The sequence below is a fragment of the Erythrolamprus reginae genome, chromosome 2 (assembly GCF_031021105.1).
Source record: "Erythrolamprus reginae isolate rEryReg1 chromosome 2, rEryReg1.hap1, whole genome shotgun sequence".
Lineage (NCBI taxonomy): Eukaryota > Metazoa > Chordata > Lepidosauria > Squamata > Dipsadidae > Erythrolamprus > Erythrolamprus reginae.
The window spans coordinates 157,305,494-157,324,702 of record NC_091951.1 but is presented as its reverse complement, the minus strand read 5'-3'; the positions used below and the strand labels follow the sequence as shown (position 1 = coordinate 157,324,702).

The 19,209-nt window shown below is 45.8% G+C and overlaps 1 protein-coding gene across 6 annotated transcripts in view; it reads left to right on the top strand.

Moving 5' to 3' along the window:
• RBFOX3 (RNA binding fox-1 homolog 3) overlaps positions 1-18,533 on the top strand; it is a 99,783-nt gene extending 81,250 nt beyond the window's left edge. For 2 of the 6 annotated variants that reach the window (XM_070740172.1, XM_070740170.1), the window contains 7 exons: positions 2,973-3,033; positions 4,173-4,226; positions 6,622-6,754; positions 8,599-8,638; positions 9,487-9,551; positions 14,634-14,712; positions 16,033-17,195. In XM_070740172.1, coding sequence (XP_070596273.1) covers positions 2,973-3,033; positions 4,173-4,226; positions 6,622-6,754; positions 8,599-8,638; positions 9,487-9,551; positions 14,634-14,712; positions 16,033-16,077 — 477 coding nt within the window. In that variant the 3' untranslated portion in view covers positions 16,078-17,195. Of the gene's footprint in view, positions 1-1,500; positions 1,594-2,972; positions 3,034-4,172; positions 4,227-6,621; positions 6,755-8,598; positions 8,639-9,486; positions 9,552-14,576; positions 14,713-16,032; positions 17,196-17,218 lie in introns of those variants that run through there. The other 4 variants (XM_070740169.1, XM_070740167.1, XM_070740168.1 and 1 more) reach the window with 3 other exon arrangements.
• The last annotated feature ends 676 nt before the right edge of the window (positions 18,534-19,209 follow it).

The following is a 19,209-nucleotide window of genomic DNA, read 5'->3' as shown; positions in this document are numbered from 1 at the left end:
AGGTGCATAAGCACACCATTGTGCCTACAGTCCCTGTCCTACTGTCCTATTATCCAAATTTACCCATACCTACTTACTTTTGTTTAATAATAATAATAATAATAATAATAATAATAATAATAATAATCGCAATCCCAGGAGACAGCAGAATTTAGGAGAAGCAGCTAGAGAAATTAGTGAAATACGAAGATCTAAAATTCGAGCTGCAATGACTCTCGCATAAGCCAGTGAAAGTGGTCCCAGTGGTACTTGGCACGCTGGGTGCAGTGCCAAAGGATCTCAGCGGACATTTGAAAACCATCGGAATTGACAAAATCTCCATCTGTCAATTGCAAAAGGCCGCTTTACTGGGATGGGCAAACATAATTCGCCACTACATCACGCAGTCCTAGGTGCTTGGGAAATGCCCGACTGGTGATGAAATATGAAATCCAGTATAGTGATCTCGTTTGCTGTGTTGTACTGACATAATAATAATAATAATAATATAATAATAATAATAATAATAATAATAATAATAATACAACAGAGTTGGAAAGGACCTTGGAGGTCTTCTAGTCCAACCCCCTGCTTAGGCAGGAAACCCTACACTGCTTCAGACAGATGGTTATCCAACATCTGCTTAAAAACGTCCAGTTTATGTTTATACCATACCTAATATCTTGTTCACGTTTTCACAGATAAATAAAATAAAATAAAACCATCCCTAAAAGTATAATTTAATGCAGAAAAAGATCACCCTCTCATGGTGAGATTAGAAATTGCTCTAACCAGAGATTTAGAGGGAGGGAGAGAAATAAAATCACACAACATGCTACTTAAGGCAACATGATATTAAGGTTTGGAGGAAACGTGTAGCTGTTTCTTCTATCCCATAATAGACATGAAAATAACATTATTGAATTTTGGTTCCAGGAGATAATTCAGGTATTTTAAGTTTGAAAGAAACTTGGGAAATCCTTTCAGGGCTTAAAACTCCTGCTGTTCCGTTATTGACGGCAAGAGCTAAAATGAACAGAAGCTGAGCGAATGTCCCACCATGGTTGAGCATTCTGGAGGGGGCACAATGGGGCCCTTAGAAGGGCCACTGTGTCTCTCTAGCTTGGATGATATCAACCTAAAGCCAATAGTCGGGGGGCGGGGGGGATAATCCTACACGTTTGCAGTCCTTTTGGGTCGTATTGCCCTAATGAAGTGGTGATGCAGATCTCGTCCTGTTCCTCTTATTCCACTCAGTCCTTATCCTCCCTTGTCCTCGCTCCTTCCCCACCCGCCCCTCGCCCGGTCTTTAGGGTGGCTTGGGAAGCTCACATCCTGCCTCTTTTCTCTGCTGCTCCTTACTCACCCCTTCTTTCTATCCTGTTTCTCCCGCCCTCCCTCCTTTTTTCCCTTTCTTCATCCTTTTCTCCTTTCCCCTTCCTCTCTCCCTCCCCAACCCCCCCTCTCTCTCCCTCTCTCTCTCTCTTTCTTTCCTTTTTCCTTTCTCTCCCTCACTCACAGGGTTTTGGGTTTGTAACTTTTGAAACTAGTGCAGATGCCGATCGGGCACGGGAGAAGCTGAACGGCACCATCGTAGAGGGACGCAAAATTGAGGTGCGAACCAATGCACTGCCTGCTCTTGCGTCGGGCATTAGGCCTCACACTTGCAACCGCATCACACAACCCTTTAATATATACACTGCTCAAAAAAAATAAAGGGAGCACTCAAAGAACACATCCTAGATCTGGATGAATGAAGTATTCTCATTGAATTCTTTGTTCTGTACAAAGTTGTGCATAACAGCATGTGAAATTGATTGTCCATCAGTGTTGCTTCCTATGTGGACAGTTTGATTTCACAGAAGTTTGATTTACTTGGAGTTATATTGTGTTGTTTAAGTGTTCCCTTTATTTTTTTGGAGCAGTGTATATATATTTATAATCTATCTATATATCTGTCTCTGGGATTAGCCAGGACAAGCAGGCGGGCGAGTGAATGTTGCATGCCCTGTGCTTTTGATTCCCGTAGTCTGGTTGGTAGGGGAGGATACAGAAGGGAGGCGGAACGTCTCCACCGAGAATCTGCTACACACAGTCATTTCAGACAATATTAAGGGAAGGAAGAGAGCTATAATGTCCCCAAGCTTCTAGAAATCCTGGACCTAAGTCATCCTGTGCAATGGTCACCCGGTAGGAATTCTTGATTTTTTTGGCCTTCCGAAAAGGAAGTGCAAAGAGCAATTTCAGAATAGGCTGCAGAATAGATGCAAAAGAATCTTCTGCAAAAGAATGTTGTTCTTGGTAGCCGTTGAGCCCTTTAGCTGAAGATGACCCCTGGATCTCTGGTTCATTAAGAGTTGTGAGGTTGAGAGATGGTGCTGCATTGTTGGCCCTGACACTCTCTTCTGCTGGAACTCCCACCCTTTTGTTATACTGGTTTAATTTCTTAGGTCTCATCTTGTCTGCATTGCTTAGCCCAGTGTTTCCCAACCTTGGCAACTTGAAGATATCTGGACTTCAACTCCCAGAATTCCCCAGCCAGCATCCGCTGGCTGGGGAATTCTGGGAGTTGAAGTCCAAATATCTTTAAGTTGCCAAGGTTGGGAAACACTGGCTTAGCCTATCCAGTTACTATTTCTAGTATGCATGAAAACTGCCTGTGCAGGGCCCCGCATGCTAGCTGTGAACACGACCCTGGGAAGACAGAGTTTCAGCAGTGGCCCCTTGCAACAAGCCCACGTGGTTCTAATTTTGCCCTCCTGTTTGTGGCCAGCACCCTAGGAAGGAGCTATAAGATTAGGACTCAGTAGGCTTAATAATCCAAGATGTTGTGAACTGTAGCACGGCAAGCAAATTGCCTTTGTTTGGGATGATCGACCCATAAATCATGGAGGATCTGACAGAAACCTTCATCAGCCTTTCGAATGCTTGAGGTCCAGGTCCACTTGGACCCCCCAAAGTCTATCAGTAACCTGATGCTTGTTTCTCAACAGGTCAACAATGCCACTGCACGGGTCATGACAAACAAAAAGGCAGCTAATCCCTACACAAACGGTAATGCAACAAGGAAGGGAGGGTGAAGTGAGTTCGGAGCCAGGCATTCCTGGCAAGGGGGCAGCCTTGTTTTCCTCCAGGCCACCCTATTGGTTGGGGGTGGGGAGGTGTTCTGACTTCTGGTGGGGGTGGCGGGTGTCTCCCCAAAAATGCAAAGCATGTGTTTGGGTTGCATTTTTGGAAACAGAGATGGTGGCGAGGGGAGCACCCAACTTATTAAAGCAACCGCTCCAGAGGGAAACACTTCAAAGCCTAATGAGCCTAGGACTGAAGGGTGGAGAAGAAGGGCTGAAAAATAGGCAGAGACCTTGTAGGAGCGAATGAAGCCAACTTTATTTTTCACCCAGATTTCTTATAATGAATGTTATCTCTATGCTGCTTCAGCTATGTACATGCACAGTTTTACATGACGTGGTAACTAATATCCCAAGACCTGTCTATCATTGATAACATTGCAAGTGCAAAGACAAAGCTTTAGGGAGTAACGTTAGGGAGTTTCGACAGCAGACAAAAATGTGTTTTGATTGTGCCAGCCGGCATATCTAGATCTACATGTTATCTTGCCTCAGGCTTGAACTTTCCCAGGCCTACCCAGATACTCCATGTTTGCAAGGCCTGCAAAAAAAAAAACCATGCTAACAGATGATGTTAGCATTTAAATATGTCAAAGGGTTAAATAAGGTCCGGGAGGGAAGTGTTTTTAATAGGAAAGTGAACACAAGAACAAGGGGACACAATCTGAAGTTAGTTGGGGGAAAGATCAAAAGCAACATGAGAAAATATTATTTTACTGAAAGAGTTGTAGATCCTTGGAACAAACTTCCAGCAGACATGGTAGATAAATCCACAGTAACTGAATTTAAACATGCCTGGGATAAACATATATCCATCCTAAGATAAAATAACAGAAAATAGCATAAGGGCAGACTAGATGGACCATGAGGTCTTTTTCTGCCGTCAGACTTCTATGTTTCTATGTGAACTGAGCATCCATATGTGGCTTTGTGTCATATCTGGGCTTGCCCAACCATAGGACCTCCTCCATTTCTTGGTATGCTATTACTTCTCCTGTTAGGGAGTGTTTAGGAGGAGTGGGCAGAGCAATGCTTTCTGACTGCCTCCTCCTTCTTTGTTACCAGGCTGGAAGCTGAACCCTGTAGTGGGTGCCGTCTATGGCCCTGAATTCTATGCAGGTAAGGTCTGAATCAAGCCAGATCCACGGGCAAGGGTTTCTCTCTTAGGGATCTTGCAGGACTCCTGAATCTCGTAGCAGAATCTAGCTCTTGCTTTTTCCTAGGATCCCGCAGAGGCCATTGCTTGCAGAGAAGGAAGCAAGAAGCTGGAAAGCCCAAAGGGGGAAGGGGAAGGTTGAAGGGGGAATGCGGGTGCTGGATTTGGGAAACACTAGGTTCAAATTCCTACTTAGCCATAGGACTTTCTGCTTACTTTTAGGCAAATCACTTTCTTAAAACTTCACTCTAGGATTGGTAGACTGTTAACTGGAATCTATAGGTACATTTATTTAGTAATTTATAGTCAAATGGCAAGGATTTTGAGACACACACACACACACACACACACACACACACACGTTGTAAATTAGGGTTCTAGATTGGCCAAATTATAACAGTTCAGAAGCAGATTTAGGGTAGTATACACACGCCATAAAACATATCGCTGAATGTGTTCAATGCACTTCACAATGTTCTTGGCACAGCTAATATGCTTCTGCACAACATATTCAATGCAGCTAAACGGGCCTATGGAATTTATAGCTCAGGATGCTGTGGTTCCCAGTTTCTCTCTCTATCTCTTAGCATACTGTATGAACCCAGCCATCGCATAAAACCATAATCTCATTTGTTTGCTTGGGCTTTAGCATATAAGTGAAGGAATGCTGTGTTGCTAGCCTAGGTTTAGGGTTTAATGTGGTGTATGAATCCTGATGGAATTGTGAGGGATCTGAGACATTGTTTGGCCCTCAATCCTGACATCTTGCACACTGTTTAGCAGGTTGCTCTGTTTGGTAGATCTTATAGTGCTTGCAAACAGTTCATTCCTCCGTCTATACTTGACATAACCAGCTTCAGACACTGGTGCGGATAAAGTAAGGATAAAGTGAAGAGAGAAAACTACACGTGCATCTGGGTTTTATTGTGAAAAAAAAGAACAAATGTGTTTAGAACTGAGACATAGTCATATTCTGAAGCTCTAATGAATAATTATTGATAGAATTAGAATAGAATAGAATACAATACAATACAATACAATACAATACAATAGAATTTTATTGGCCAAGTGTGATTGGACACACAAGGAATTTGTCTTGGTGCATATGCTCTCAGCGTACATGAAAGAAAAAGATACATTTGTCAAGAATCATGTAATGCAACACTTAATGATTGTCATAGGGGTCAAATAAGGATTGAAGAAACAATCAATATTGATAAAAATCTTAGGATACAAGCAACAAGTTACAGTCATACAGTCCTAAGTGGGAGGAAAAGGATGATAGGAATGATGAGAAAAACTAGTAGAAATAGAAGTGCAGATTTAGTAAAAAGTCTGTTGAGGGAATTATTTGTTTTTTATTTATTTATTTATTAATAGAGTTGAAAGGGACCGTTAGGTCATCGAGTCCAACCCCCAATTTTATTTAATTAATATAATTATTATCATTATATAATATATAATTATTATATATTATATAATTATTTGAATTATGACAGAGAGAAAAAATCTTGAAGGCAAATATTTGGAATAAGAACATAGATACAGAAAAACAGAGTTGGAAGGGACCTTGGAGGTCTTCTAGACCAGGGGTAGGCAAAGTTGGCTCTTCTACAACTTGTAGAGTTCAACTCCCAGAATTCCTGAACCAGTCATGTCAACTCAGGAATTCTGGGAGTTGAAGTCTACAAGTCATAGAAGAACCAACTTTGCCTACCCCTGTTCTAGACCAACCTTCTGCTCAAGCAATAGTCCCTATATATCATTGTAGACAAATGGCTTCCAATCTCTTAAAAACCTTCAGTAATGGAGTACCACAATTTCTGAAGGCAAGCTATTCCGTTGATTAATTGTTCTCCTGGTCAAGAAATTTCCCTTTTTTAGGCTGGATCTCTCTTTCATAGGTTTCCCTCTGTAACCCCTTGTCCTGCCGTCATATGCTTTGGGAAATAGGCTAGTCCCTCCCTCTTCTTTGTAGCAGCTCCTCAAACATTAAGCTGGAAGTAATATTCGATGGGTGGGTTGGGTTCAAGGGTGGGCTACTGCCTGGACGGGGACGACAACGCAGTGGGGTAGTGAAAATGGAGCTCCACCCCAGAGCACCCAACTTGCATTGAAAGATGTTGAAAGAAAATGCAGGGCGTCCTGCATAAGCCACGCCCACAGTGTGGCAGTAAACATTTTGGTAGCCCTTCAATGGTTGGGTTCATAGGTTATCTGCGAGGAACATACCTGAGGAAGGAGGTGGGAAAAGCTCATCCCTTATTCTTGGGAGGGGAAGAGGGAAATGGGGAACAGAGTTTAAAATTTGGGGCTACTCAAGGCTGGTCCTCATGGTTATTTCTTTCCTTCCTCCAGTGACCGGTTTTCCATATCCAGCCACAGGAACCGCAGTAGCGTACAGGGGAACGCACTTAAGGGGCCGAGGACGCACAGTCTACAACACGTTCCGAGCAGCTCCCCCTCCTCCGCCCATCCCCACTTATGGAGCGTGAGTATTGAGCCAGAGAGGCTGCTTTATAAAAATGGGTGGTTTGGCTCTTCTAAAAAAAAGGCCAAAGTTAGATGTGCCATCTTCACAAGACTCAGAGGATTTCTTCCCCCATGTGTCTCAGCTCTGGGCAGTGTGATCCATGGTTCATTATAAGCCGTGTTTAATTGTAAGGCATCCCTTCCTGAAGCTTCTCGGTTTGTGGTTCCAGTATGATTAAGATATAAAGTCTCTGTTGTCCTAGATTTCTGGACACATGGTTGGAAAATTCAGAGTTATCCTTGGATTTCTCATTGGCCACAATTTTCCTGTAGAGATTCCTACAGATCGTCCCTATTGTCTGGAAATTATGGCATTTCCGGAGGCCACCATTTTTGGTAAGATTAGGCAGAGAATTTGCCCCGGTGTGTCACTGTACATTTCACAGTCAACTCATAATAGCTGGAGAAGTCATATTCCCGGTCAGACGGGCTACAAGAATGGTGGAAGGTCTTAAGCATAAAACGTATCAGGAAAGACTTAATGAACTCAATCTGTATAGTCTGGAGGACAGAAGGGAAAGGGGGGGGCATAATTGAAACATTTAAATATGTCAAAGGGTTAAATAAGGTTCAGGAGGGAAGTGTTTTTAATAGGAAAGTGAACACAAGAACAAAGGGGCACAATCTGAGGTTTGTTGGGGGAAAGATCAGAAGCAACGTGAGAAAATATTGTTTTACTGAAAGAGTAGTAGATGCTTGGAACAAACGCAGCAGACATGGTTGGCAAATCCACAGTAACTGAATTTAAACATGACTGGGATAAACATATATCCATCCTAAGATAAAATACAGGAAATAGTATAAGGGCAGACTAGATGGACCATAAGGTATTTTCCTGCCGTCAATCTTCTATGTTTCTGTTTCATTCCACTTTTTCAACAGAATTTTCTGTTTCCTTGGCCAGCATAAATTATGCAAGCCAATTAAGTACATGCCAGTGTACTTTGCACAACATATTTATTTTCATGCTTCCTTCTGAAGCTGATCACCTTCCTTCTTGTGTTGTATAGGCTTCTTTTACTAACTAGACCAGTGGTTCTCAATCTGGGGGTTGGGACAGCTTTGGGGGTCGAACGACCGTTTCACAGGGATCACCTAAGACCATAGGGAAAGACAAATTTCCCATGGTGTTAGAAACTAAAGCTTCTATTCTGGCACCTTGGGACATACTTTTACAATCCGACCAATCAGGCGTTTACAGTGGGGGTGTCCCTCTGACCTTCCTCCCAATCAGCTTAAAGCTCTGTTGGGAGTATTGGTACTAGACTTATGGTTGGGGTCACCACAACATGAGGAACTGTATTAAGGGGCCATGGCAATAGAAAAATTGAGAACCACTGAATTAGACAAACATGCAGGAAGGGAAGCACCACCAGGTGGTATGTGGAAGAGAATAGCTCTTTTGGTCATCCTTTAGCCTCTCACCCTGTGGAGCAGAAACCTGATCCTTTTTTAAAATGATGAAAATGAAGCAAAATCTGTCACAGAATGTGTGTGGGACAGTTGTGCAGGGCTTGTGCACAGCCAAGAGCGGCTGTGTCTGGGCTCCCCTAGAAACACCTTCGTAATATTCCCCGTTGACTTGTCAGGCAGACGGCTCTATCTGTCCATTGCATGGCGCCCGCATTTGCACCTCTCCTGTTGCCAAAGGTAGAGAAGAGCAACAGATGGGTCCAAACCCCAGAGCCACAAAGGCCCATCTGAGGCCTGCTCTAGAGTTCCCATCTGGAGCACAGCCAAGCTTCAAAGAGCCCTTCCCAAAGTCACTCTTCCTCACGGCCATATTCTTCTTGCTTCTTGCAGAGTGGTTTACCAAGACGGATTCTACGGTGCTGAAATTTATGTAAGTCCATCCTTCCAAGGTTTCCTGAGGAGATCCTCACATCCACCCCACCCCCACTTCCAGTCAAAGCATCCACTGGTACTTAAGTTCCTGCAGAGACCTGGCGGACTTCGCTGGTAACCAGGCACAGGCCCTTCCGGGAAGGCTGTTCTGTCAAGGAGAACCATCCCCCCCCCTCCGCTTGCTCTTTTCATTAAGTGAGGCGAAGAGAAGCCAAGGCTGCCAAAAACACAGTGGGGGAAACAACCCAGGGCCCAGAGCTCGGGAAGCAGCAACCTCCGAGCCTCCTCCATAAGCTGTACACATCGCTCTCCCAAGGCTCACCCCAGCACTTTACACAGCCGAGGGGAGGTTAAGGGTGGAAAGGGAAGGCTTGAAATCACACCTCCCTGCCTGTTTTGCCTGAGTGTGCGGCAGCTGGAGAGGGGAAGCAGGCTACCTGTGAAGGTGGGGCAAGGGGGGGTTGCATCCGCTCCTACGGAGGGGGGCAGGATTTATTTTCTGGCCTGGTGTCAGCCTGCCGGGTTATACGGCAGCGTTTCCCCTCCATATTTAAAGTGCTCTGGGCAATACTTCAGGCACACACTGACAGATTTATCAGAGGCGACATCTCGTTAACACCTAGGGAGGTGACATTCTCTCCTCAGCATGTTTAATTTCTGCAGGTTAATGGTAGCAAGGCCCGCAGGGAATGCTTAATGAGATTGGAGAGGGGTTGGGCCTGGGGGTACATATCTCCCTCTTAGCCAGCACCTGAAATCTCCCCCAAAGATGTGCCCTTCCTCCGCAGCTCCACCATCATCGCCCCTAATGCTTGTCTCTCTCTCTCTCTCTCTCAACTAATCCAGGGAGGCTATGCGGCCTACAGATACGCCCAGCCTGCAGCAGCGGCAGCAACAGCTTACAGCGACAGGTAAGCCGCCTTCCTCCTTGGCGTCTGGTTCCCCTTATCAGCCCATCGCTTGGATGCAGGGATTCGTAATGGTGTCCCTGCACCAAGGAATCGTTACTGACGTACCAGGGTGTGGAGCAGTAGTGGATTGCTACCAGGACTCTTGAGGATGGAGAACTGGTAGCAAAAGTTGCGCTGCACACACAGCTTCAGTTCTCTTGTATTCACACACGTGGCCAAGCGTATTTTTGCTTGGTGCCCATGCGCAGAAGCAAAATCTTATGAGGGGGCACACGAGCGAGAGATTTGAGTGCTTTTTTTCCTTCTGCGCATCTTTGGAAGGTCTTAAGCATAAAACCTATCAGGAAAGACTTCATTAACTCAATCTGTATAGTCTGGAGGACAGAAGGAAAAGGGGGGACATGAACGAAACATTTAAATATGTTAAAGGGTTAAATAAGGTTCAGGAGGGAAGTGTTTTCAATAGGAAAGTGAACACAAGAACAAGGGGACACAATCTGAGGTTAGTTGGGGGAAAGATTAGAAGTAACGTGAGAAAATATTATTTTACTGAAATAGTAGTAGATCCTTGGAACAAACTTCCAGCAGACGTGGTCGGTAAATCCACAGTAACTGAATTTAAACATGCCTGGGATAAACATAGATCCATCCTAAGATAAAATACAAGAAATAGTATAAGGGCAGACTAGATGGACCGTGAGGTCTTTTTCTGCCGTCAATCTTCTATGTTTCTATGCGCAGAAGCAAAAAAAATCACCAAAATCTTGTGCGTCTCCCCTCACAAGATTTCAGCACTTTTTGCTTTCGGCACATGCGCAGAAGCAAAAATATGCTGGGACGCGCACACGCATACACAAACAAACCAAAACTGCACACATAGCCCACCGGTAGAGGCGCTAGCTGCAATACACCTCTGGTGTGAAGAAAAGGGGGCACCACTGCTTTCACTCAGAAACGTTGTCCAATCCCCATGGACCGTTTGCCCTGTGGAAATGGGAATATTGGAAGTCCAGACAGGAAAAACAGCAGCAGAGTCCGCAATACTCAAAAGGGCTGGGAGCTGGTTTGTCCATAGTGCAAAGTGTCTTTGGCCCGAGCAATGCCTCGTCTTGTTCCCCTCTCCTGCTCTTCACAAGCAACCATTGGCCTCTCTTCCCTGTTATTTTATGCCTTTTACTGAATTGCGTGCGCTTTCCGGCTTGCCAGTAGACAGAATTTCATGCTGATAAGATGAATGGCTACATTGAAGTGGCCTGCATTTGGAAGGGTTTATGTTGTTAAACGGAGTCTCTCGGAGGCAACGAGACAACTCAATTAATCCTTTGTGCTTATCTTCCTTTTCTAAACACAATTATTACAAAGGGAGGGGGGGTAGGAAACATTGAAGGGGTGTTTCGTTTTGATTGTTCATTCAGCCAAGCGCTTTTTCAACGTGGCTCCACAGAATAGGGGCTGGAGTAAAGTGGCCATACTTTCCGGGAGAAGTCACTTCACTCCAAGAAAATTCTGATCATGCACCAAAGACATTTCATTCAAAGCAAAGTTGCTTTTCCACACTGCGGGGCCTTTTCACTGCAGTCATCGAAGCCAGAAACAATTCTGCAAAATCAAGTAGCACTTCTTCACACAGGCCTAGTTATTACAATGGTAGCTGCTGAAGCTTTATTTGGGAAGTGGGAGAGACTATTTTCTTAATCAGGTATTTATTGACATGCAATATTCTTATCAGCCTACTCCCTTTACATGTTTTAGCATCCTATTAAAAAAAATGACTGTCATTTAATTAGGTTAGCGGTAGATTATTATTATTATTCTGCTGTTAATGAAAAGCAGGCTAAAGATGCACAACAAAGTAATAACTGAGTAAATAAATATGAAGGATGTGACAATATTATGAGAAACAATACATTATAAGGGGCTTAGCTAAGAAATATTGGGATGAAACGGGGGAGGAGTGACCCTTGCAAGAAATATTACTAGCAGAGCAGTACATTTTTATCACTGGTACACATTTATTTCTGCTTGGAAACCTTTCCTCCAAAACATTTTTCATTCTCCTGGCTTCTATATTTTGTATTATCATGCTCAGTAAAGCAATGTGTGTGTTCAGCTGTTCAGTTCCACTTAAAATGCACATATGTTGTGTTAATTCATAGGGAGATATCATAAAAAGTGTGCAGTACCCTCATTAAGAAAGGAAGCTATAAACTAAGGGCTTCTTCCACATGGCAGGTTTTAATTGCTCGCCTTCTATGTAGAAACCTGCAGGAAACAAAACCTTTCCAGATTTCAAACTCCACATTTCCTCCTTTTTTGGCCATGTTGGTGGCCTGCTCACTTCAGATTGCATTTACCATAGTCCCAGGTGGTGGTGGGTGTTCCCACATAATGACTGTTTTCTTTCCATGGAGGATATTTCAGGATACTAGTTTGGAACGTTTTTTATTAGGAGCCCCTGGCTTGTGTTTGGACCAGTGGACCAGAAGAAAAGAGACGTACCACCATTTTCTCATTTTTCTAGTTAGTTGAAAGGAGTCACAACTCTTGCAAATTTCACCCTGGTTAAACCAAAACCTAAAGATCCTTGTTTCCCCATTCCACCAAAAAAAGCTTAGCCTTTCATCGTTCTGCTAGTGCAGGGGTAGGCAAAGTTCTTCAATGACATGTGGACTTCAACTCCCAAAATTCCTGAGCTAGCATGACTGGCTCAAGAATTCTGGGAGTTGAAGTCCACAAGTCATAGAAGAGCCAATTTTGCCTACCCCTGTACTAGTGAGCTTCCTTTTTTAAAAATGCCAGTGTTTCACCAGATTTCCTGCAAAAATTAAAGAAAAAAAAGTACAGCTTTTCTAGCCCAGACTTCTCAGAAAAATCAGCTGCTGTGGCCTGGAGGTGGAGTGCTTGCCTCACAATCAGGAGGTTGTGAGTTCGATCCTAGGTAGAGGCAGATGTAGGGTCTCCTGCTTGGGCAGGGGATTGGGCTAGATGACCTTCAAGGTCTCTTCCAACTCTGTTAATTCAGAAGGGGGCAGCCCACCCAGCCACCTAGAGCAGAATGGTCAGGAGGAAAAGCAAACGATGGCCAGGGAAACAGAATCATTCCCACCACTGGACACAGTTTGCCCTTGGAACAGAGTCATTGGCCTACAGTGAAATGAAGCCCAACAATTGACCAACCATATAATTCAGAAAATACATTTAATGAATGTCTAAGGAGGAAAAAAAACCAGGAAGTAGCCTTCCTGGTGGATTGAGGATGTCGCGTGTTTCTGCCCTTGAAAGATGGTTAGTGATTATACTTGCATTGGGACAAGCCGATTTTGCCCATCAGATTTAACATTCACATATGACAAGGAACATCCATGTGGTCCTTATATGGTGACACTCTCAGCAGTATCCTTCTCGTCTATAGCACCACAGCCCTGTAAAGTAGGTCATGGTTAATACTCTGGTCCTGATGAATACTGACCTTTTGCACAGGACTGTTTCAGGATTAAAAGTTGATTCAAGCTTCCTTTCTGTGACACACTTCTTGATCTTAACCATACTCCCCAGAAGTAGTGATGTCTATGACATACACATATTTTTCTTGGCAACAGTATAGAAGCAGAATATCAGTGCCCAATTCCAGAATGTCTTTCTGATTTCTCAGTCTAACCTGGGAATTCCTGGTGGTCTCCCATCCAGAGAATAACAAGTTCCAATCTTGTCTGCCTTTTCAAAATCAGCCAGCACTGGCTAGATGCTGCGATCTTCTGTTATATTGTTTACAGATAAGAAATCCTAAGGATTCTTAAGATAAAATCTTCTTAGAATGTTATTTTTTCTATATTCACGTTAATTCCATTCCTCACTCAAGGTTGTTGGTCAAAGAGTTTCTGAAATTTTAGCTGTTAGTTGTTTATTGATTTCTCTTGGGTTTTTTTCTGCCCCATATAAAATCCTCACATAATTTCTTCCTTTTTGGCTTATAAAATTCAATATTGACAAAAGATCTGCTCCAACTTTGTCCACAGCCAGGAAACAATTATTTACATTATGTGTGTACCTTACAAAACCAGTTCTAATCAGCACAACCCAGTCACCCAAGCACTCCTACTTCTCCTTTGATTAAAATAAATAGTGATCTGGGCCCTCATAGAATTTCAGGATGCCGCACAAGAAATTAAACAAGGATAATGTAGAAGAGCTGCAGCTGGGATGACTCTACTCCACATCCTTTGGCTGCCAAATGGTTTTATTCCTTCCCTCCTGGGGAAACAAATATTCTTTTCCTGCTTCTGGGTTACACACTTTCTCCCCTGCAAATCAAACCTTCACAATCTTTGTTTGCACAACCGGAAAAGCAATGCTAGTTTTTTGAGGTACAAAATGCATAGAACGGAAGGAGAAATCGAAAAGTCCTTGCAGACCTCAAAGAGAGAAATCATAAGACAATGCAGTTGGGGGCTCTGTCCTTCCAACTTCTCCCAACCCTCCAAAGAAGGCTTGGCCACCTCTTGTTTAGGCCATGGTGATACCTGTATGTTTTGGGGGCATTAATATCTCTCTAGGAAAGGACATCTTTACAATGACCTGCTTGTTCATCAAAAAGCTAATCCTTTCCTTCTCCCTTATGAAATTGCATGCAAGCCCCCAAAAAGGGGGGGAATGAGGATTGTCAGTTTTAAAAAATGTTATTTTTGAATTCCAACCCTCTCCTTTTTTCCTGTGCTTGTAGTTTGACGTGATCTCTCTCTCTGGGGGTGGGGGAATTGGAGCAATTTGTTACTGGGTCGCTTTCCCCAATTGGCATCCCCCAAACCATGCTAGAACAGCACCCACTGGTATTCCTGAGCAGCATGGCTTTAAGGCTGGGGCTGCAGTCCTAGCCCATTTGGTGGACATCCACTTGGGAAAAGTTAACTCCGGGGGTCTTTGCTAAAAGCTCAATGAACGTTTCTTGTCGTTTCTTTTGTGTTTATCGTGACTTGAAGCAAAGTTAATGATGACCGGGGCCTGATTCGTGGTTTTTTGAACACTTAGGGTTGGCAACTCAGCGATTCCTCAGTTTCTAACGCTGCCCCCTGTGTTCGCTCCTAGTTACGGCAGAGTTTATGCAGCTGCAGACCCTTACCACCACACTATTGGCCCTGCTGCCACCTACAGCATCGGCACCATGGTAAGAATGGGGCCTTCTATCCCATTGTGCATAGCCACCCAGACCTTGCCGGGGGGGAGGGGAGGGGGGGTGCAGTGAAATGTGGGTGTTGAGTATTTGGGGAAAGATTTGGGATGTCTCTGGGGACCCTGACATTCTGATTGGCAGTCCTACTTGCCATCAGCTCTCCAGGGCCAGATAAACCCTAAGCAGGAAGATTCTTAGAGAAGAAGCACACATCTAGGGATGGGCCTAGTCCTTATTGCCCTCATTGCCTGGGTGGGGTGGGGTGGGAGGACACATAATAGAAAGGATGATTTCCTGAAAAAGTGATGTCTTTCTTAAAAGTCACCCAAAGTGAGCAGCAACTTGTACAGGTTTAAGGGACTCTCAGTTCAAAAGCAGTGCTTCAAGGAGCAGATAGTTTGGGAAGTGGGTTGGAGCTGAGCAGAGTGTGCGTGCAACAGGGGGGTCTTCCCCAAAAGCCACACACACACCCCATCCTCCCTGTTTCCCGAACACAATTCCTCATCTGGCTCCTGCAGCGATGCCTCCTTGTAATCAGGTCTCGAGGCAGCATCAAAGAGGAGAAAGATTCCAAGCCGTCCTGTAATCCACTTTTTCCCCATCGGGGCCTTCCTAGTGATAGCCACAAAAAAAATTCACCAGCTCACATATTTGCATTGAACCCTCAACCCTCGGAAGCGCGAGAATATTGAGAGGGAGGCATCTGTCTAGATTAAGGGAAACTGAGGCCTGATTTTGCAAGACCCTCGCTTCCTTTACCCAGGGAAGGATCCTTAGCAAAGCGATACGAACCTGCCCCCCAAAAAACATTTTACTTCATTTCCCTTTTTTTTAAAAATGCATATTGATCGGCCTTGTCCATCTGGATGGGTTTTCTTGTGAAGTCTGCCCCAATAGCAATAGCATTTAGACTTATATACCACTTCATCGTGCTTTTATAGCCCTCTCTAAGCGGTTTACAGAATCAGCCTATTGCCCCTAACAATCTGGGTCCTCATTTGACCCACCTTGGAAGGATGGAAGGCTGAGTCAACCTTGAGCCAGTGGTGAGATTTGAACTACTGAAGTACAAATTAGTGGATGCAGCCTGCAGTGCTGCACTGTAACCGCTATGCCACCCCAAGGTAGCTTTGCCTTCCGGAAGGTTGAGCCCAAGCCACTCTCCACCTCTTCCCCTACTGCTCCCATCTCCCCAGAAGAAGTTCTCTGCCAGCCTCAGTGCCCACGCCCCATATTGGCTGGAAGGACAGGGCAGGGATGGGCTATGCCTCTCCTTTATACTGACTGGCTTTTTCTCCATCTTTGATGTTGCAGGCTAGTCTATACCGAGGAGGGTACAGCCGCTTCACTCCCTACTAGCAAGACAGACCCAGACCCTCCTCACAGTAGTAACACTGACTGCTCCTTAGAAGTCCAACCAAACCCCCGTGGACATGGGCCCCTGTCCCTTGCTGCTGGCCCTTGGCAGCCTAAATCACCCATCTCTTTACTTCAAGCCGCCTGCCATGCCTCTCTTCCCACTTGTCTCTGATGGTGTATTAGGCCACGTTTGTGTCATTTTGCAAAGCAGCCAGCTAGGGAGCTGGGACAGATGCCTGCTTTTACCACACAAACATACACATATCCACCCCACAACAAGATAACCTCAAGGAACTCCCCTGCCTCCTATAGAACCGCCCAGTGTCTGACTTCTCCCATTAGATCAAATCCCATGATACTATTGGAGGAGGCCCCTGTGAGGCCTCCTGCATCGTTTCTACTCTCACACAGCTAAAGGAGAGGCCCAAGCCAAAGGAACTCAGGATATCAGGCCCCTCAGGTGCAGTCGCCCTTCTTCTCCCTCACACGAAGGCAGGGCAAAAGTGCCAGGCGGGCAGCAGCCCAGATCCTTCCCACCGGGGAAAGATAGGCCAGCTCAGGCCCTGTGTCAATCAGAGTGGTATCTTTCTCCCTCTCTTGCAAGGGGAGAAAACCTAAGTTCCCCCTTTCCCATTGGGAAGTGAATGAGGGCGGGCCTTGGTAGAGACTGGGAGGTATTCTGAAGAATGTGCAGCAAATAGGAGACAACCCCCACCCCCCAGGTCTCTTTTGGGCCTAGCCTGTAGGTCTCTGAGGGAACTGACTGGCTTCCACAATGCTGGCTATCAGTTCTCTGCTGGGTTCGGGCCCTGGGTGGGGCCGAGCAAACCCAGCTTCCTTCCACAATGCTGGCTACTACCAGTTCTCTGCTGGGATTGGGTAACTTTCCTCATCACTGAGTTTTGCTGAGCAAAATGGCCGCCCACAGCTGTGTACCAAAGGGGCCTGCAAAGCTTAAAGATTACTTGGGACCACACTTCCCAAATTTAACATTCTGGACCAGCACATACAGAGAGAGCGGAAAGTGCTTCCCGGCCTTCTCCTCCTGCCCCATTTCCCCCCGCCCCCCCCCCCCCCCCATCCCCAGGCCACAGCCTGCAGGTTGCTCCATAGAACATTCTGCCTTTGTTTTCTGTTGTAGTGAAACCTTCAGCTGTTTCCTTCTGGGACCAGGAAGGGCACAAAACATTTTTTTTTAAAGCAAAGCAACAAACAATTACAAAACTAACAAGCCAAGCGACTGAGTGAAAGCCCCCTTCTGTCCACACATGCGCCCCAAGAGACAGGCCAGCCGGAGCGCAACTACCGACAGTCTGCCCGGACAGATGGACGGCAGGGCAGCCCCACGCAGACTCCGCAATGCCGTCCGCAACAGGAGACCCGTGCCCTGCTCCTCCCCGCTGCAGACCCACGGGGCTAGGAGGGACAGGTACTGACACAGACTGGAATCTGCAGGCCCCAGGCCATCACGTCTTCCTTCCAGCCCTCCTGAAGACCTGCGGCCCTTCCAGACCGCAGAAGACGCCACGAGCGCCCGGCAGGGCTAGCCGTCCTGCTTCTTGCATCCCAGAAGTTCCCAGTGTTTTCGCGCTTAGCTGGTTCATCCGTTGGTCAAGTCGGCAAGCCTTGGATTCCTGTACGGTGTAGGGCCAGGCTGAGGGCTTCTGGGGTACGCCGATGGATGGGCACCCCAGGTTTTCAAGTGTGGGGGGGGTTTCTTTGAAGAAGTTGCACTTTCCTCTCCCCCTGAGGATCCCAGCTCCCATCGGCCCACCAGGCAGCGAGCTCCACCCCCGCAGCTGTCCTTGGGGGAGGCCTGGCTGAACTCAGAGCCGAGAACGTCCGAGATCTCCAGGTCTCCCCCAGAACCTCCCACTCTGCTCCGGAGGGCCGAGAAAAGCCTCCCCCCCCCCATAATCACACTGAAGCCAGGGTGCTGGGCAAGCATTTCCTCAAGGACTGTGTGGCTGGCGAGGGAGAGCAGCGTAGCCCCCACCCCATCTGGGGAGCGGGCCAGGCTGGGCACCAGGGCATTCGGAGAAAGAACCGTCTTGCTACCCAAACCAAGCTGCACCACCGCTGCTGCCGCCCAGGGCTTCCTCCCTGCCCACAGCCCTTCACGGGAGGAGTGCATGTCCCATTACCCGCCCACCTCCACCCCAGAGCCAGATGGACTCAGGGCCTCCTCCCTGCCCCTGACCTCCCCTTGGCTTAGTCATCTCATGAAACCTCACTTTCTATTCAGCATTAAAGCTCCTGACATGCCAGCAACCAGATGATCCTCCTTTTCTATTCCCGTTGTATATAGCCCCCACCTTTGCCACTCCTGCCCCCTTGTACAACGCCTCCCCTCCCATTTGCTACCCCCTCTCCCACCCTGGGAGCATCAGCTACCCACCCCATTCTATATGCTTCAGAAGTGTGACCATTCAAATAAACAGTATTTATTATTATTATTAATTATTAATTATTATTATTTATTAATAAAGGTTTCTTTCTTCAATGAGGATGGCTCAATATTTTGATTGGGAGGGGGTCAAATGTGGCGGAGGGTGCAAATGGGAGGGAACCTGGCAATTTGCAAAATACAGGCTGCTCTAGGAAGATCTATGACAAATCATCATGGACAACTTGACATGGCCAGTTCACTGCAGGACAAGAGTTACACTCATAAGTGAAGGAACAGTGGAGTAGAATCATTAAAAGAAAGGTTGCCAAAGGAGGGACAAAACAAAACATGAATGACAAACAAAAAAATAATGATTTATTTTAAATGATTAAATTGAATCGTCCCATGGAAAGTTGGCCATGGGCAGTTGTCCTGCAGCGAGTTGGCCATGAGTTGACTGTGGTGAGTTGGCCCATTCTGGCTCTAGGAAGAGGAAGTGGATGTATGTTAAAAATCCTAGAAAAGCCAATCTTTTCTGGTAGGCAGTACAAGAAATCTTGCAGAGGACCCTGGTCCATGTGCCCAGTCTATTAACATCCTGAAGAACCTTTCTGGCTAACTTGTTGAGGCCACCCAATCGTCTTGCTGCATCCTTTTCCCTTCCCTTCAATCTAATTCAGGTCATTGGCTCAGCTTTGACCCAACTCATTTTGCTCATTTCACTGCAACCCTCTTGGGCTGGA